The 19,203-nt window shown below is 44.9% G+C and overlaps 2 protein-coding genes across 3 annotated transcripts in view; one reads left to right on the forward strand and one right to left on the reverse strand.

Annotated features, from left to right (window-relative positions):
- The first annotated feature begins 518 nt into the window (after positions 1–518).
- Positions 519–19,203, forward strand: part of CDCA7L (cell division cycle associated 7 like) — a 47,266-nt gene continuing 28,581 nt past the window's right edge. Inside the window, exon 1 of one of the 2 annotated variants that reach the window (XM_032305985.1) lies at positions 519–669. In XM_032305985.1, coding sequence (XP_032161876.1) covers positions 646–669 — 24 coding nt within the window. In that variant the 5' untranslated portion in view covers positions 519–645. Of the gene's footprint in view, positions 670–724; positions 833–19,203 lie in introns of those variants that run through there. The other variant, XM_032305989.1, reaches the window with a different exon arrangement.
- Positions 14,316–15,775, reverse strand: LOC116569619 (poly(rC)-binding protein 2-like). Its single transcript, XM_032305990.1, has one exon. The coding sequence runs from the start codon at positions 15,663–15,665 to the stop codon at positions 14,673–14,675; it is 993 nt and encodes a 330-aa protein (XP_032161881.1). The 5' UTR covers positions 15,666–15,775; the 3' UTR covers positions 14,316–14,672.

Here is a 19,203-nt window from a genome sequence, read left to right on the forward strand (position 1 = left end):
CCAGGGCCTCCGTAAGGAAACCCGGGTTGCTTGTGGTGCAAAGTGAACACTGTAGCAATATTTGGGAGGCGGCGGAACCCCGCCCCTTTACAACAACTAAACAAAATGAGCTCCGAAGTAGCTCGAAAATACTCTCCCGGAGCGGAGACACGGATTGCAGCAGAGGCATGTGCTTCAGGGCAGGAGCTGGAACAAACCCTGCAAATATCCGGCGCGCGTAGCCGGGCGTGCCAGCTGGAGGCTGCGCGGGGACTGCCCCCTCAATTCTCCCGCGCGAAACCCGGCCGGACGGCTCCACTCCCTCCCTCCGCTGCAGGGGGGAGCCCGGCGCCCCCGCACTGGCAGCGCCACGGGCCGCCCCCATCGGCAGCCCCCTTTCACGCCGCGGGCGAAGCCAAGTGTCCCGGTGGCGAAGTTTGGTCCGAGACCCGAGCCCGGCAGCCGGGCGCAGCGGCGCCGAGGGAGCGGCGCGGCGCTCTCCCCCCCTGTCCCGGGCGCCAAGTGCGCCCCTCCCCCTGGCCCGCCGCAGCTCTGGGCGCAGCGCGCGGGCTGCGCGGCCGCGGGTGTTCTGCGTGCACCGGGCCCGTGGCGAGCCAGGCTCCCGTAGCCGCGTACTAGGAGGAGGCCGGAGCCCGGGTGGGAAGAATGGAGTTGGCGTCTCGCTCCCAGGTGAGGGTCTCGGCGCCCGCCCCAGTCCGGACGCCTCCCGGCCGGCCTGCCTTTTGCGTCCGGCCCTCCTCCCTGCTTGGGGCTGGAAACGTGGCCCTTGGCCACCGCGTTGCGGACCTGGCCAGCCTCGCCCCGGGAATGCCGGAGCGGGCGCGCCCTGCAGGTGTGCGCTGTGGGTCAGCGCGGTGGGGGCCGGGATGGAAGAGTCTGGGCGTTTCCCGCGCGGCGGTGGCCTCCGTCCCCGGTGGGAGCCCGGGGGTCGCTGGCCGGGCCGGTGGAGCCGCAAGCCCCTGGAGTGGACGCGTTTCGAGGGAAGCGCAGGCGGGGAGCGGCAGGGGCGTAGCGCCTGCGTTTGCAGCGCTGGTGGATCTGGCGTGGAGGGGTGGGCGGTGTGCGGGGAGCTTTTCTGGTGCGCTCCCACCACTTTCTCCGGGAATTGGCACAGAGATGAGGAAGTTTCAGAAAAGTGTAATTATTCTTAAAAAATAGCTGGGGGTCCAGTTCAACTTGGATGAGGGAGTGTTAATTGCTCTTGTATTTGTTCTAGAACTTTTCTAAGTGTTTGCAAGGAATTTGTAAGCACTTGGAAGGGGAAATGGCAACGTCATGAGGCCAAGTTAAAAAACAAAAAGCCCGGAGATCGCAAGAGATCGCAAGCCGTAAACCCAGCGGGACCCCAATTACGCTTTATGGTCCACACTGGGTTTTAAAAATCTCATTCACAAACACTTGAGAGTACCCCTCCTCCAAATGTTTCCGGGGGTGGTGGAAATGTGAACGTGACTTCGGTGTTGTATTCTACTTCTTTAAAAGAGCTTTTCCTTACTTTCTAGTAACGAATATACCTAGTATTTTCAGAGGTAAGCAATACCGACTTTTTTTTTTTTTTTCAAATGAACTAAATATAAAACTTTTAGAAAGGGAAGGAAATAGCTTGTGGGAGCCCGAGAGAGGTTTGTGACGGTTGGATTTTTTTCTTGCTTTTGTGAGTGCCATTAACTCACCGCTTCCACTTTACCTTGTACTAGTAGTGTCTTCCTCCTTCTCCACCTGGGTGCTGGGAGAAAGGCGGGGCTGTGGGCGTATCCTTGGGAAATGGAAGCGACCCAGCAAGTCAGTCGTGCCTGAGCCCAGACCGCTATCACCTGCCTGGGTCCTGGCGCCAATTAAAGACAAAACTACCAATGGTTGGTCGTTTTGGCCATATAGTGATGTCCGAAAGGCTTCCTGAAAGTAGAGATTTGAGAAAAAATTGTTGTGGATGTTGATGAGAAAAGAGTACTGTTTTCGAATGTCCCCAATGAGGGGGGAGGTATTAAAAGGAAGGAAAAGAAACAAGAGTAAGAACTGAGTCGCTTTGTGTTTTATTTTCCACTGACCTTTACCATATAATGAATATTCTCTAGGAATTAACCCTTTCTGCAAGGAGCTTGGAGCTCCCTATGAATTTCATCAGACAATGTATCTGGATGACATAGGACTCCGGAAACCTGTTCTGCTCCAACTGTACTCCCACCACTTAAATATACAGTCTATGTTTAGTTTCAAAATGTCCCCAGAATGTATGGTCGGGAGTGAACCTTTTACCATCAAATAATAAGGCTAATTTTTGGTACTTCTAAAATGTTAAATAAACTATTTACCATGTGGGGGTAATCCACAAATTACATCTGACCCATTATACACCAATTAGGGCAAATTACTATATGTAAGAGGATCGGGTTTGTTTTTTTCCCACCCTTTTCCAAAGACCTAATTTGCAGCACAAATTGAGATGCATGACGATTTTTCCAGTGGAAATGTTCCTGTTCATTATAATTCAAATGTGAGCAGATTATAGTCTCTCTAAATTAGCGGAGAGGTTCGTGGGGTAGGCAGGTGACTGCCAATAGGAACACTAACGAACATTTCAGGCACAGCAAGATGTTAAATTTGTGCGGTCCTCCCCTGTCCCCCAGCCTTATGAATAAAGCAGTGTGATGAACCGCCTGGGGTGAACTTAGTGCACAGTGCCTTTTACTCTCACACATACAATCAATAGAATTTCCATCCCTTGGAAAGGACAGAGTGGGAAGGGCTTCCAGCAAAGCAGCCTATGTTATGAGAAGACCGAGATTTAAACCAAAGTCCTTTTTAGCTTCTGCTTTTTTGCAGCCTCACCCATGTGTCGGATTTGCTGTCCACTGACTCAGACCACAGCTTCTATGGGTGTAGTCCTTGTTGGGCTGACCACTGTGTCTTTGTGTCTTTCTGTCGAATGACCAGAGTAATACTCCCGTGAAGGGGAGGGTATGGTCCCTTTCTGAGAGCACTTGGCAGTGCAGCTAAGAATTTCTGGAGGATGAGACTGCCTCCGCCTCCCAGCAGAGGAACCAGCAAGTCCTGGCTGTCAGTGTTGTCCTGTGACTCTCTTCTTGCTCTAGGGTGCAGGCTGGAGTCTCAGAAGGAGTGAAGCAGATGGTCTCAGGAAAGGGTCTGGTGCATGCTGCTGGCGTGGTAAAGAGGAATTTCTCTGGTGCTGACCTCATAGCTACAAAGAGTCCTCTTGATTCACTGTCTTAAAGTTTGTGCCCACAGAAAGCTGCTCACAGAGGGGGATGGTTTGTCACTTCTTGGAAGGACAGCACAGTGATTTGCCATGCACTGAATTCTCAGTAATGAAAAATTTCAGAGATCACATCAATTCTGATCTGGTCGGGCACATGGGACAGAAATCCACGAGATAATGATGTGACTTAAAACAGTTTATGTATATTACAGTAAATTAATGAAAAAGATCAATAAAGCCATTGAAATAGAACAGGCATATTCATTTAAACTGTGCTTGAGAGTTCTGTTTTACCCATCAGCACTTGTCTGAGCTACGGTTTGCAATTTTTACCTCCAAGACACGATTTTGTTTCATAGAAGATAGCTTTATTCACCAAAGTAGGATTGACAGAGTAAGACAGCATTAGTAGGGCTGTTTTCTTTTCTTTTGGGAAAGCAGTGGTTTCTGAATATTTTATTTTTTAGGTTTTTAATTTGAATTCCAGTGCAGTTAACACACAGTGTTTGTTAGTTTCAGGTGTGCAATACAGTGAACCAACAATTGTGTACACCACCCAGGGCTCATCATGAGAGCTGCGCTCTGAACCGCGGTCACCTCTTTGACCCATTCCTCACCCAGCTCCCCTTTGATGGATGAACTGATGAACAAACCATCAGTTTGTTCTCTCTTTGAATGTTTGTAAGTAGGATCACGCAGAGGCATATTTGGTAACTATAGCTGAAGATAACGTGCAGAAGACTTTGTCTCCCACAGTGGTAAATGCTGCCATTGGTATGCAGTGCAGAAGCACCATGTGGAGTCTCACAGTTAAAAGGGGCCAGAGTTAGTTCACAGAGCTGATGGCTTCCTGCCTGTTCTTAATCATCAGCTCATGACAGAGGGCTCCCTGATTCCGTTTTCAGATATTCTTTGAGCACTTACTGTGTGCTGGGTACTAAGGTCGGTCTGGAACGCCTTGCGTCTTCCGCCTTTGCCAGAACTCAGCTGGCCCCTGCTGTGCTTTGGGGACCTACAAGGCCCTAGGTTTTGGGAATGGAAGAAGATCTGAAGAGCCCTACTGCCCCCCCCATCTCCCCCATCCCCCGCCTATGGAAACTCATTTCCTTTTATCAGATTTAGTTCTCACTGTAGTTCCAAAATGGCTTGTATTATCTATATTTTTAAAGATAAGGTGAACTAGGGCACCTGGGTGGCTCAGTTGGTTAAGCAACTGCCTTCGGCTCAGGTCATGATCCTGGTAGTCCCAGGATCAAGTCCCACATCGGGCCCTCTGCTCATCAGGGAGCCGGCTTCTCCCTCTGCCCCTTGCCCCTTTCATGCTCACGCTCTCTCTCTCTCAAATAAATAAAAAAAATCTTAAAAAAAAAAAAAGATAAGGTGAACTAGAGCCATTTGCTCTGGGCAGCCCAGCCAGGAAGGGCCTGAGCCAGGATTCTGTCCTCAGAGCCAATGCCTGACTTGGCCAGTAGACTCACGGGATCTTGGCAAGTCACAACTCTATCTGAAATCCTTGCTTAAGCAAGGGCATGCTAAGTATAATGTATTATTTAAATATAAGAGGTTGTCAGCACGTTGGGGTTTTCTCCTAACACTTTTGCTCTTCCCTTTAACTGGAAGAGCGGGGGCATTAAGAGCAGCTGGTCTGGTTCTTTTTTAGAGACTGGCCAGATGAGGCTTTGGACAGGATTCCTTGATACTAACTGTAACAGTTAGCATTGGAATATGAATCAGATTCAGAAGGCTTTTACATAGGAACGATATTTAGATGAATTTTGTATTGTACAAGTAATATCAGGTTCACAGAAGCTGAAATAAAAACGAAGTTGGAACTACTGTTCTACCTCCCCTACTCCCTGGGTGTCGTTTTCTTGATCGTTCCCATCCGGTGTTTGCCTGTGTTTAGTCACCATTTTTGCCTAATTTTACGGTATGATGGCAGTTTGAATTCCGCTGTCTTTAGCCCTGCCAGTGCTATTTCTGAGTAGCTCGGAGGTCTTCACAGTTTTCATTTTTAATGACTGTGGCCTTTCACCTTGGTGTGTATTTTATGTACTTCTCTGTTGAAATTTTTTTTCTTTATTAGAACTTTTCAATAAATGTCTTGAGCTGGTATATGCCTTGTGCCCTGTGTTGGAGTCCACGCTGTTTTTATTTTTTTTTTATTTCTTATTTTTCTTAAGATTTTTTTTTTTTTTTTTATTTGAGTGAGAGAGAGCATGAGAGGGGGAAGGTCAGAGGAAGAAGCAGACTTCCTGTGGAGCTGGGAGCCAGATGCGGGACTCGATCCCAGGACCCTGGGATCATGACCTGAGCTGAAGGTAGTGGCTTAACCCACTGAGCCACCCAGGTGTCCCCACGCTGTTTTTAATGATGATTTCTTTATTGAGTCCTTCCTGTTTCCCAAAAGGAGTGTGCCTGCTTTGCAGTGGATGGGAGTCTCTGACACAATGTTTTTTCCCCTTCATTGTGCTGTGCTAGCTAAGAGAAAGCAGTGTTTACTCAGGTTAGAACCAACTAGACTGAAACATTGTTTTCTTCCTGAACATGGAGCACCTAGCCATGTGTTTTTAGTTTGGGGAAATGTGGAGAGTAGTAGAGGTGTGTTCTTCTTTACCAGCTGGGAAACGGTGAAGATGGGAGCATACTGGCAGTGCCTCTGGATTGGGCTGGCCTGGAATTCTGCAAGTTGGTCACGTGGATGTGGGGGTGGGGGGAGATACCCTGCTCTGGGCTCCTCCCCTGGGTGGCACTGAATCACTTTGCCTTCTTTTGTATTGCTTATTTCAACTATAAATCATCTCCTAGATGTCTGAAAATAAGTGTTCATCGACACTTGAATGTCTAGAGGTAAAACCATAGGCTCCTAATGAGTTTCTGAGAGCTGAGAAGAATGTCCTTCTGGATCTGGGTGCTGGTTGTCATGGTTTGGTGCAGTTCATAAAACTTGACCAGGCTGTGCGTGGAAGCGATATGCGCTTTCTGTTGCACTTAAAATGTTTTAAAAAATAGTGTGTACAGTTCCTATGAGTGAGTCCTAAAGTCTGTGCTTTCAGACTGCCTAACCTGCCCCAGGCACGTGGGGGACAACTTCCCAGGTGTCTTGCGCCCATGCAGTTTTTCGGGTATCCTCCGCACCGGGTGTAGTCCAGGGATCCCTTCCACAGACCCCCTCTGCTGTTCCCCCAAGCCCTCCAGAGCAGCAGCACAGCTGTTGGGCAGGACCCCCACACCTCTGAGCTCTGGCATCTGGGTTTTTTGGCACAGAGCCTGGTGTGGCCCCCCTCGGCTGCCTGCTGGCACACCTCACCCTCTGTTAGAAGGGCCCAAGGGTTTACCCCAAGGTAGTGTGTGGTGACCCTAAATCACACGGCAGGCCAAATGATAATTACCCTGAGGGTGCAGGGCCTGGCATATTAACAGGTGTTAAATATTTGTTGAATTGTTTAAAAAAAAAAAAGATGGCTTTTCTGGCTGTCACTGTGTAGTGAGAGGAAGTAGGAGTTATGACGGCCTGCAGCATCCTTCTGTGGGGCTTATCAGATTCTGCTTTCAGACTGATGGCAGAGGCCAGTCCCAGCCTGCCCCAGAGGCCCAGAGGGGCAGCAGCCCCACCATCTGTGTAGGGGATTTTTTTCATCCATCTGCAGTTTTATCTTCAAAAGTGAGGCACATTGCACTTATTTTGCATTCTATTCCATAATACATTTTTATTTATTTTAACACAAAAAGGATTTTTATAAAATTACCCTCCTGGGAGGAAAATTCGCCTCCCCTGTGCCACCCATGGTCTTGAAACCTTGGGGCTGTCACCGAGCTCCTCATTTTGAGAAGTGTGGAACTGCTTGCTGAGTGTAGCATTCAGAGAGCATACCTGTAATAAATCCTGAAATAGAAAAGATACCTCCCTGCCTCCTCCTCCACCCCATAATATCTTTGTATGGAAAGCTCCACGACTGAGCGTAGTTAAATGGAAAAAAAAAAAAAATACAACAACAAAATATTTTAGCGGGCATATTTTTTTTAACATGGAGCTTTTATTTTGCTCACTATTAACACTGGTTTAAAATGGGAAGCTAAGAAAAATAAAAGTGCATTTAAAATGACTGGTTATTCTTAATTCTCTTTTTTTTTTTCCTGATCCTTGGTTCAAGGCATTTTTTTTATTGGGGGAGTTTTTTTTTTTTTTTTTAATTAAAATAACTGAAGGCAGTGGGGCCGCATCTAGCCATCCGCTCACTCACACGGGCCTCCTACATCAGGCTGCCCCCACCGACCTCAGACAACCAAGCCCTCCTCATTCTGTCTGACCACACTGCTGGCTTCAGCATGTCACTGAGAGCACCTGGTCTCCGTGACCTTCATTGCAGGAAGTGTATTGTCTTCCCTGGCTGCAGTGGGGACCCGAGAAAGGCCGCACTAGGGGAGTGGGACGTCCACTGTGGCACAATGCCCGGAGCTCAGTGCTGTCAGCAGCCTGCGCGGGCCTCGCTTCAGGGACTGTTTGGGACTGTTGGTCCCCACCGCCTGCCCCAGCAGGGTGCTCTGTGTCCAGAGGATCCCTGTCTCAAGGCTCTTGGGGCGGGTTGCCGGATGAAGATCCCTCCCCCACACTCCTGTCCCTGTGAGGGTCTCTTCAGCACTTGCTGGGACGAGCACAGGGACACTTGTCTCCTCTGAAAGAGAGGCACCCCCTGCGTGCCTGTTCTCCACGTCCTTTTTTTAAAAAAAAAAAAATTTTTTTTTAAAAAGATTTTATTTATTTGACAGAGCAGGCCTGCTGGCTTAGGCAGGGGGAATGGCAGAGGCAAAAGCAAGCAGAGAGCCCAACAGGACACAGGGCTCTATCCCAGGAGCCTGAAGCGATGACCTGAGCTGAAGGAAGGCCGACCCTGACCGACTTCTCCCACTCCCACAGATGCCCCTGTTCTCCACTCTGTGGCTCTCACCGGCCTGTCTGCTGCGAGCCCTCCTTCAGGCTGATCCCACCCTGTGGCTGCGGACACGGGGCCACCTGGAGGCTGGGCTCAGGCTCTGGGACCAGTACCCCTCCCTGCGGGGTTAGTTGACCTCCTGCATTTACTGCCCTAATGATCCTGTGTCCCACCCCGCACTGACAGTGTGTAGCAATCGTTCCCTCCTCCAGCCCCTGGCTCATCTCTCCTGGGACTCCCTGGCCTGGTGCCGGGGTCACACCCTCTTAGGAATCACACGAAGTGGTCACGTGCTCTTCTGTAACTTTCAGTCATGGACAGGGACAGACCGTTCTTGCAGAATGCTCTTAAGTCACAGGCGGGAAGCTGTCAGGGCTCAGAACAAGTGATCTCTGGTTCTTTTCCTTCAGGGTAAATGGGAGGAATGCAATTGCCTAGTCCTCGTAATAAGCAAGACTGTTTGATCTGCTTTTGCCAATGAAGTGTAAGAAGTGGTGTGTGTCACTTCTAGGTGGAATTTTTATTTTTATTTTAGAAGAAAGCCTTTTTTTTTTTTAAATAAAGGGGGAGAGAGAGACTGGTTGGCAGGGAGGAGAGAGAATCTCAAGCAGCCTCCATGCCCAGTGCAGAGCCCAGCACAGGATTCCCATCTCATGACCCTGAGATCGTGACCTGAGCCGAAATCAAGAGTCACGTGCTTCCCTGACAGCCCTCCAGGCGCCTCCCTAAGTGGAATTTTCAAATGCCACTAGGTCATTTGCTGTGTGTCCTTCCCTGTCCTGCTGCTTCTGCCAGCGTTCCAGGTATTGGTCTCTGTGGCAGCCCCAGTCCCGTGTGAGGACAGTGGGGAGGAGTGTGGAATGTTTCACCGGGCTGGCCCGGGATGAAAGGTCACAAACAAGAGAGAAACCTCGTTTTGTTTCAGCCCTTTAAGACTTGGAGTTGCTTGTTCCTGCTTTATAACCTGACATGTCCTGACACACTAAAGGTTCTCACACTTCAGTTGTTGGATTCACTCTGCTGTTCTTCTCAGTGAGCTGGGGTTGGTGGTGGGTTGTCGTGGTTGTGAAAGGGTTCAGAGTTAGAGATGGTAAGTGCCTTGGGGCGAGCAGGAAAGTCTCACTGGAAACAGTAGTCATTCTTGTCCAGAATGCCAATAGCACCTTCTTGAAAAACATAGAGAGCAGTCAGTTTGATAATCAGTATGTTAGGGACCAGTGAAATCTTGACACTGGCTTCCTATTTCCTGTCTGCTGACCTTTCTGGAAAAGGAAACCACCCAGCGTATCCCAAGTGGTTTGGCTCACTTTCCTCCTAGAACCTCTGCCAAAACTCCAGTTTCTTCTGTGACTCACCTGGATAGCTCTTCTAAGCCCTCTGCACATACCTGTCTGTAAGGTTCTCCGCATTTACATGATCTCTTTTTTAAATAGCACTGTTTATTTGTTTTGCCTTTTCTTTTATTGTGGTAAAATATGCATAGCATAAAATCTACTGGCATTAGGTGTAGTCACATTGTTGTGTGGCCATCACCTCTGACCATCTCCAGAACTTCTTCATGATCCTGAACGGAAACTCTGTACCCATTAATCACTGATCCCACTACCAGTGGTCATCACCACCCTTCTCCTTTCCTGTCTCTCTGAATTTGGTGCTAGGTACCACACAGAAGGGGAGTCATGGACTATTCATCCTGTCGGGTCTTATTTCACTCAGCTAATGATCTCAAGGTTCATCCATGTTTATCTAGATCAGAATTTCCTTCCTTTCTAAGGCTGAATGATGATGCATTGCATGTATATACCACATTTTCTTTATCCATTCATCCATCCATGCCAGTTGGGCTGTTTCCACCTTTTGGGTATGGTGAGTAATTCTACTGTGAACATTGGTATAAAATAACTATTTGAATCTTGGATTATAGTGTTTTTGGCCATATACCTAAAGTGGAATTACTGAATTATGTGGTAATTCTGTGTGTGTGTTTTTGAGGAGCTACCATATTTTTTGCCATAGCAGCTGCCTTGTTTCACCTCCCCACGGACACTGCCCAGAGCCTCCCGTTCCTTCACATATTCACCCCCACGTAATTTGGTTTTTTGGTGGTGGTGGTAGTGGTGGTGGTGGTGGTTTTTTTAAAAAATAATAGTCCTCCCCTTCTCCCCCCGTGGTTGTGGAGTGGTATCTCATTGTGGTTTTGATTTGCATTTTCCTCATGATTAGTGTTGAACATCTTTCCACACGGTTACTGGCCATCCTTTTATTCTTGGAGAAATGTCTTTAAGTCTTTGGCTTTTTTGAATTGGGTTTTGCTGTTGGTGTTGAGCTCTAAGAGTGCTCTATTCTGGATATTAAATCTTTATCAGATGTATGATATGCAGATACTTTGTCAGTCTCTTGATCGTGTGCTTTGATGTCTTAACTGGTCCTGATTTTGCTGAAGTCCAATTTATCTGTCTGTTTCTATTGTTGCCTGCGCCTTTGATATCCTATAAAAGAAATCATTACCAAGTCTAATGTCATGAACTTTTCCTTTATGTTTTCTTCTAAGAGTTAGTAGTTTTAGCTTCTAGTTTTAGGTCTTGGTTACATTTTTGGGTTTTTTTGGGGAGGTGTTTGTGTTAAGGATCCAGCTTCATTCTTTTCAGTGTGGATATCCAGTTTTCCCAGCATCATTTCTTGAAAAGGCCGCCCTTTCCCCCCTTGAATAGTCTTGGCATTTGGTCAAAAATTATTTGACCCACATGTGTGTGAAGGTTGGTCTTCAAGCTCGTCATTCTGTTGCACTAGTCTGTATGTCTTTTTTTTTAAGATTTTATTTATTTAAGAGAGAGAATGAAGGAGAGAGGGAGAGCACGGGGGAGAGGGAGAAGGAGAAGCAAACTCCCTGCTGAGCAGGGAGCCCAACATGGGGCTCCATCCCAGGACCCTGAGATCATGACCTGAGCCAAAGGCAGATGCTGAACTGACTGAGCCACCCAAGTGCCCCTATATGGCTGTCCTTATACTAGGACATCTCTGTTTGGATTACTGTAGCTTTGTAATAAGCATTGAAATTAGTAAGTGTGAGCCTTCCATCATGGTTCTTTTTATTTATTTATTTGTTTGTTTATTTATCTTTGAAAGATTTTATTTTTAAATAATATCTACAACCAACATCGGGCTTGAACTCACAACCCATGAGGTCAAGGGTTGCACGCTCCACTGACAGCTTGCTGGGCTCCCCTGGTTCTTCTTTTTACAGATGTTTGTTTGTTTGTTTATTTATTTATTTTTGGGGGGGTTATTCTGAGTCCCTTTAGATTCCACACAAGTTTTAGGAAGGGCCTTTCTCTTTCTGCAAAAAAAATGTTGCTGGGATTTTGATAGAATTGCACTGGACCCGTAGATAGCTTGGGGGGTAGTATTGTCGTGTTCACGATATCCGGTGTTCTGATCCATGAATATGTGGTGCTTTTTCATCTCTTTCTGTCATCTTGAATTTTTTTTTTTAAAAGATTTTATTTATTTATTTGACAGAAATCACAAGTAGGCAGAGAGGCGTGCAGAGAGAGAGGAGGAAGCAGGCTCCCCACTGAGCAAAGAGCCCCATGCAGGGCTTAATCCCAGGACCCTGAGATCATGACCTGAGCGGAAGGCTGAGGCTTTAACACACTGAGCCACTCTGGCGCCCCTCTTGAATTTCTCTCAGTGATGTTTTGTAGTTTTCCGTGTAGTTTTTCTGCTTATTGCCTCAGTTAATTTCTAAGTGTTTTATGCTTTTTGATGCTATGGTAAATGGAATTGTTTTCTTAATTTCCTTAGCAAATTGCTCGTTGTTAGCGTGTAGAAATGCAACTGATTTTTCTGTGTTGATTTTGTACCTTGCAGCATTATTGACTTGGCTAATTACTGCTCACAGGTTCTGTGGAATCTTTAGGCTTTCCTATGTGTATGAACATGTCACTTGCAAACATAATTTTACTGCTTCCTTTCCAATTTGGATGCCTTTTATTTCTTGTGTAGTAGTTCTGGCTGGATCATCAAATACTGTGTTGAATAGAAGTAGTGAAAGTGGGATCCATGTATTGTTGCTGATCTTAAGCGAAAGCTTTTAATCTTTGTGGAGTATGGGGTTACCTGTTTTTCATATGTGACCTTTATTATGTTGAAGTTTCCTTCCATTCTTTGATTGTTTTTTGGTTTGGTTTGGTTTGGTTTGATCATGAAAAGGTGTTGAAGTTTGTCACATGCTTTTTCTGCATCTGTGGAGATGATCACGTGTTTTGTTTTCTATGTTGAACCATCTTCCGTACCAAAATGAAATCTCACTGAGACATCTTGTGTAATCTTTTTACTATGCTACTGAATTTGGCTTGCTAGCATTTTGTTGAGGATTTTTTTGTTGATCATTAAAAGGGATATTGCTCTGTGCTTTCCTTGTCTTTATCTGTCTTCAGCATCATGGGAGCCTACTGGCCCCGTGGGATGAGGTAAAGAAAGTGCTCTCTTCATTTGTTGAAAGAGTTTGAGAAGGGTTGATGTTAATTCTTCTTTAAAAGTTAAATAGAATTCACTAGTGAAGCCATCTGGGTGTCCTTAGTGAGACATCTATTCAGGTTTTCTATTCATGCAGTCTTGGAAGGTTATGTGTTTCTAGGAGTCTCTCCATTTCATCTAGCTAACCCTAATTTGTTGGCATTCAAATGCTCATAGCACTCTTTGATTGATTATCCTTTTTATTTCTGTAAAATTGGTAGTGATGACTCCTTTTTATTTTAGTAGTTTGTATCTCTTTTTCATAGTTGGTTTAGCTAACAGTTGGTCAATATTGATATTTTGAGGGAACCAACTTTTGGTTTTGTTGATATTTCTCTGTTGGTTTTCTGTTCTCTATTTATATCTACTATGATCTTTATAATTTCCGCCTTCTGTTATCTTTGGGTTTAGTTTGCTATACTTTTCCTCTTTCCTTTCATGGTGTAAAATTAGCTTGTTGGTTCGAGATCTTTTTTAATGCAAGTGTATACAGCTTTAAATGTCCCTTTTAGCATTGCTTTCCTCTGCATAGTATAAGTTTTGGTACATTTTGTTCTCATTTTCACTTGTTTGGAAGTATTTTCTAATTTCTCTTGTGATGATTTCTCCTTTGGAGCAACCCCTTGGTTATTTGACAGTGGTGTTTCATTTTCACATATTTTTGAATTTGCTAGTCTTCTGTTACTGATTTCTAGTTCCATTTCATTCTGATCAGAAAAGATAGTTTGTATAATTTTAACTATTTAAAATTTTTGTAAAAAGATTTATTTATTTATTTGACAGAGAGAGAGAGATCACAAGTAGGCAGAGAGGCAGGCAGAGAGAGAGAGACTAAGGGAAGCCGGCTCCCTGCTGAGCTGAGAGCCCCATGTGGGGCTCAATCCAGGACCCTGGGATCATGACCTGAGCCGAAGGCAGAGGCTTTAACTCACTGAGCCACCCATGCGCCCCTTAACTGTTTTAAATTTATTCTGGCTTATTTTGTGGCCTACATAAGGTCTGTCCTGGGGAGTTTTTCATGCAACCTTAAAGAAAATGTATCCTACTGTGTTGGTTGGAGTGTTATGTCTGTTAGTTAGAATTGGTTTATAGTATTGCTCAGTTCCTGTTTCCTTGTTGATCTTCTGTCTTATTCTTTACATTATTGAAAGTGGGATATTGAAGTCTTCAACTACTATTGTAGAACTATTTCTTTCATTTCTGTCAGCACTTGCTTCATATGTTTTGGAGCTCTGAAGTTTTGTGCATGCATATTTTTAATTGTTATGGCTTCTTGGTGAATTGACCCTTTTATCCATATGCAGTGTCCTTGTAATTTTTTTTTTTTGATATAATGTCTACTCTGATACCACTATAGTCATTACATCTCTCTTTGGATTACTGTTTACATTTGCATATCTTTTCTGTCCTTTCACTTTTCACTGTCTTTTTTAGGTATGAAGTGAGTTTTCTGTAAACAGGGTATAGTTGGTCCCCCCCCACCTTTTTTTTAAAATTCTTACTGCCAATCTGTGTCTTTTAATTGCAGAGTCTAATCCATTTGCATTTCAAGTGGTTACTGGTAGGGAAGGACTTTTGACATTTTTGTTTAGTTTTGTTCTCTGTATTCTTCTTAGCATTTTTTTTTTTTTCCACAAAGAAAAAGCTCCAGTCCATCTTTTAATTTTTTTGAAAAATTCCTGACATTACAGAACTAAACTGAAATGTATTAATATTCCACTCTTACATTTCCATGACAAACAGAAAAAAAAAATTCATGAGCCAAAAAAAGGGGGGGGGGAGAAGCTTATAAAACTAAATATGGATCTCAGCATTAACAGCTGAACAGAGAAAGGAATTAAAACGCTTTAATTAAAAAATCACGAGTGGATGATAAAGTGTGTAGAAACTGAAAATTTACAAACTATTTAAAACCTGGAATCGCTGACTGTTCAGAAACTACACAGATGGATCATGGGTGGTGGTGAACAGCAGAAAGGGATTATGGATGAATCTGCATTGTTCTAGTTGCTCCCCATGCCACCCGTCTCCGAGGAAAGCCTGACATTGATTAGGTATTGAGCCAGGCTAATGCTGGCAGCAGATCCAGTGATGGTAACCTGCCTATCAGTAGATCCTTCCACTGGGTTCGCAATTTTGATCTGCGCCCCAGACATCTGACGGATCTCATTGATTTTGGCGCCCTGACGCCCGATTATGCAGCCAATCAAATCATTTGGAATGGTGAGTTCATGAGAAGTAGTCTGAGCAGATGCATCCAAACCCCAATAGCCTTTCACCTCTGGAGAGCTGGATTCAATGCCACTGAATCCGGTGTTGCCATGCGTCATGGGAAAATGAGACTGTTGCATTGCCAACTGGTGCAGCTTGGTCAAATCTGGCTGTGGAATGGCATACTGTCCTTGAATGGTATAGGCCTGACCACCTGCAAAGATGACTGGAGAACTGGACGGCTTGGGCCGGTACGGGATGGTCACGCCCTTCGGGGGGGACTCCAACATGACCACGCAGATCTGTTTCACACACTCAATGATGGATTGCGGAATGCCAGCAATAGTGATGGCCCGCTCAGTTGAGTTGGGGAGCATATCCCCTGCCACCTTGACCTGAGCCCCTGTACTCTCTCGTATTTCCTTGATCTTGCAACCACCTTTCCCAATGAGAGAGCCACACTGACTAGCAGGGACCACCAGCCTCAGGGTAACTGGGGGTCTACTGGCAGCTGTGCTATTGGTCATAGAGCTGCTGATGTCCTCTTCCAGTTTGTCAATGATCATAGCAAAGGCTTTGAAGATCGCGTTAGTGGGTCCAGCCAAAGTGATAATTCTCTCAGGACAATTCCCTTCTGAGATGTTGATACGTGCACCACTCTCCTCACGCATCTTCTTAACTGATTCTCCTTTCTTTCCGATGATACTGCCAACTTCCTTTCCATGCATAAGTAGCCGGATGGTGAGAGTGACATTTAATCCACCTTCAATCACACCGGTGTCCATGTCGAGCAGTGTTCTGGGGAGCTGGACTTTGAGTGGTCAAGTCTTTGGTCACTGGTGGGGGTGAAAGCCAAAAACTGCAGGCGCGAGGCGACTGAGGGGAAAAGGGGAGCGGGCGCTTCTTAGCATTTTTGATCCTTATTTCCTCCATTACTGTCTACCTTGGTGTTCTGTTGATTAATGGCATGTTTTGATACCCTCATTGTCTTTTCTGTGTAATCTATAGATTTTTTTTCCCTCTGTGGTTAGTATGGGGATTACATAGAATACTCTGCGATTGAAATAATCTGATTTGAATGATACCGGTTTGTCAGTGGCATACAAAAACTCTACTGGTATACAGCTCCTCCCCTCCTCTTGTTATCAATGTCAGCAATTCTATCTTTATGCATCGTGCAGTACAAAATGTGGAATCATAGGTGCATTTTTTAATTGGAGAAAACAAAAAAGTGAGTTCATATTACTACCAGTATTTGTATTTTACTTCAAAACTTTATATTTCATATGGCTTTGAGTTACTTTCTAGTGACCTTTCATTTCCTCTTGAAGAATTCCCTTTAGGATTTCTTGTTCGGCAGGTCTGGTGCTAATGAACCCTCAGCTTTTTATCTGGTAATGTCTAAGGACAGTTTTGCCAGGTAGAGTTCTCAGTTGACAATTTTTTCTTTCAGTGCTTTAAATATATCATTCCACTGCTTTCTGGCCTCCAAGGTTTCTTCTGAGCAATCAGCTGATATTCCTTTAGAGGAGTTCTTATGTGTGATAAGTTGCTTTTTGGGGGGCTGCTTTCAGTATTCTCTTTTTCTTTTTCTTTCATGGGTTTGATTTAAATAAGTCTCAGTGTGGGTCTCTTGGGTTTATACTACTTGGGGTTTATTGAGCTTCAAGTCTTCCGTCAAACTTGGGAAGGTTTTGGTCGTTACTTTGTCAAATAGCCTCTCTGATTCTTTGTTCGGCTTCCTCAGTTTGATTTTGAACTTGTCTCATGATATTTTCAATTTGGCTGTTGTATTTTTTCACTTCTAGAATTCTTGTTCCTTTTTATAATTTCTCCTTGTTGACATCATTTTGCTTATACAGTTTACCCTGAATAGCACAGATTGGAACTGTGTGGGTCCAGCATACATGCATTTTTTTCTTATAGTCCAGTACTATACATATAGTGTCTTTACGATTTTCTTAATATTTTCCTTTTCCTAGCTTGCTTTGTTGTAAGAATACAACATATAAAACATACAACTTATCAAACTGTTAATGGACTGTTTGTGTTATTGGTAAGGCTTCTAGTCAACAGTAAGCTAATTAGTTAAGTTTTGGGGAGTCAAAAGTTACATGTGGGTTTTCAGCTATATGGAGGGGTGGTCAGTGCCCCCAACCCGTGGTGTTAAGGATTAACTGTGTATCCTTTTCCCAATTTACTTTAGTTTTCTTGTGTTTTCCTTTTGTTCTCTGAGCATATTGAAGGCAGTTGTCCTCTGTCTAGTAAATCCACAGTCTGTGCTACCTCATGCTCGTTCTCTGTCAGTTTGTTTTGTTCCTTTGAGTGGGCCAGTTTTTTCTATTTCTTTGTCTTGATCTTCTGTGGAAGAGCGGGTGTTGGAGGAAACAGCCACCTTTTCTAGTCTTCATAGACTGGCTCTGTGCCAGGGAAGTCATTCATTGATTAGCTGGGCATGCTCTGAGCCTGGAAGCTTAAAGTCTTGTCAGATCTTTGCTGAACAGGTGTCTGGCCTGGCCTGGCCTGGTGTGAGGGTTGCCTAGTTCCCTGATGGGACACAGCTGCTTTGGAATGCCTTGGTTTCCCACAGAGTGTTACCCAAGCTTTTCCTTGGGGCTTTGGGTGGTCTACCGTACTTCCCCATGCATAAACTCTTCATCAGGTCCGTAGTCACCTGCAGGTCCGTAGTCACCTGCAGCTTTCATGAGCAATGGCTGGAGCTTTTCCTGGCAGGAGACTGAGTCCTTCAGGCAGTCCCTGATTGGGTACAATGTTGTGGTGAGTGTTGTAAGGAGCTGCATTCTGCCTACGATTTGCAGTGTTTAGTAAGTCACTTGCATACTTTTACATATTTATAGGCCAATTTGAATAGTAGGATAGTAAGTTTTTTAATTGTTATAATGAGTTTAGGTGTTTTTTAAAAAAATTTAGGTGAAATTCACGTAACATAAAATTAACCTTTTTATTATTTATTTATTTATTTATTTTTAAAGATTTTATCTATTCATTTGGCAGAGATCACAAGTAGGCAGGCAGGCAGAGAGAGAGGGAGAGGGGGAGAAGCAGGCTCCCTGCTGAGCAGATAGCCCAACGTAGGACTCGATCCCAGGACTCTGGGATCATGACCTGAGCTGAAGGCAGTGGCCTAATCCACTGAGCCACCCAGGTACCCCTTATTTATTTTTTAAAAAGATTATTTATTTGACAGAGAATGAGAGAGTGAGAGAGAGTACAAGCAGTGGAAGTGGCAGAGGGAGAAGCAGGCTCCCCATTAGCAGGGAGCCTGATGTGGGGCTTGAGCTCAGGACCCCACGATCGTGACCTGAGCCAAAGGCAGGTGCTCAACCGACTGAGCCACCCAGTCTCCCCAAATTAATCATTTTAAAGTGAACAATTCATGGGACTTTTGGGTCTGGCTCTGCTTGCTTATTAGTATAATGCTTTGCAGGTTGAGCTACATCATAGCATGAATGAGTAGTACTTCATCCTTTTAATAGCTGAATAAGAACCCACTGTATATTGTATATACTACAGCTTCTTATCCACCCATTCGTGATGGATCTTTTGGCTGTCCTGCTGTTAACATGCATGTACATGTATCTGAAACACCTGTTTTTGCAGTTCTTTTAGTTACCTAAGAATGAAAGTGCTGGGTCAGATAGGAATTCTGTGTTTGACTTGTTGAAGAATCATCAAAATGTTTCCCATCGTGACTGAACCATTACATTCCCGCTACCTATGTATGAGTGTTCTGGCTTCGCTACATCTTCTCCAACACTTCTCTATGATTTTTGGACTCTAGAGGATGTGAAGTGGTATTTTGTATTTTTGGTTTGTACTTCCCTAATGACTGATGATGTTGAACATTTTCTCTTGTATTGCTGTTCATTTGTATATATAGTTTTTGGTGGGGGGAGAAATATGTGTCAAGTTCTTCATGCATTTTTTGATTGGATGGTGTCTGTTGTTGCATCATAGGGGATCTTCGTATATTCGGAGTGCTGGGTCCTTAACACTTAGGTGTCCTGCAGTCTCGTCGTACTCTGGTCCTCCTGGACCCTGGGTCCTCTTAGCTATAAATAAAAGCTCATATGCTCCATCACTCTGAGTTGAACTATATTTTCTGGAGGTTTTCAAATCTCACTGCATATACTTCTAAAAAAGTAACTCCCCTGCTTTAGATGTACATGACCATGTTGGTGTTTTGAGACTTCAGGCCCACTTGTCTGCTCCCCGGTTCTGTATCAGGGTGCTTGTCTTGTCACGTGCCGCCATTGCTGAGCGTCCCCGTAATGGACAGCTAAGCTACTAGCGGAGAAGCAA

The sequence above is a fragment of the Mustela erminea genome, chromosome 11, assembly GCF_009829155.1.
Source record: "Mustela erminea isolate mMusErm1 chromosome 11, mMusErm1.Pri, whole genome shotgun sequence".
NCBI classification, from domain to species: Eukaryota; Metazoa; Chordata; class Mammalia; order Carnivora; family Mustelidae; genus Mustela; species Mustela erminea.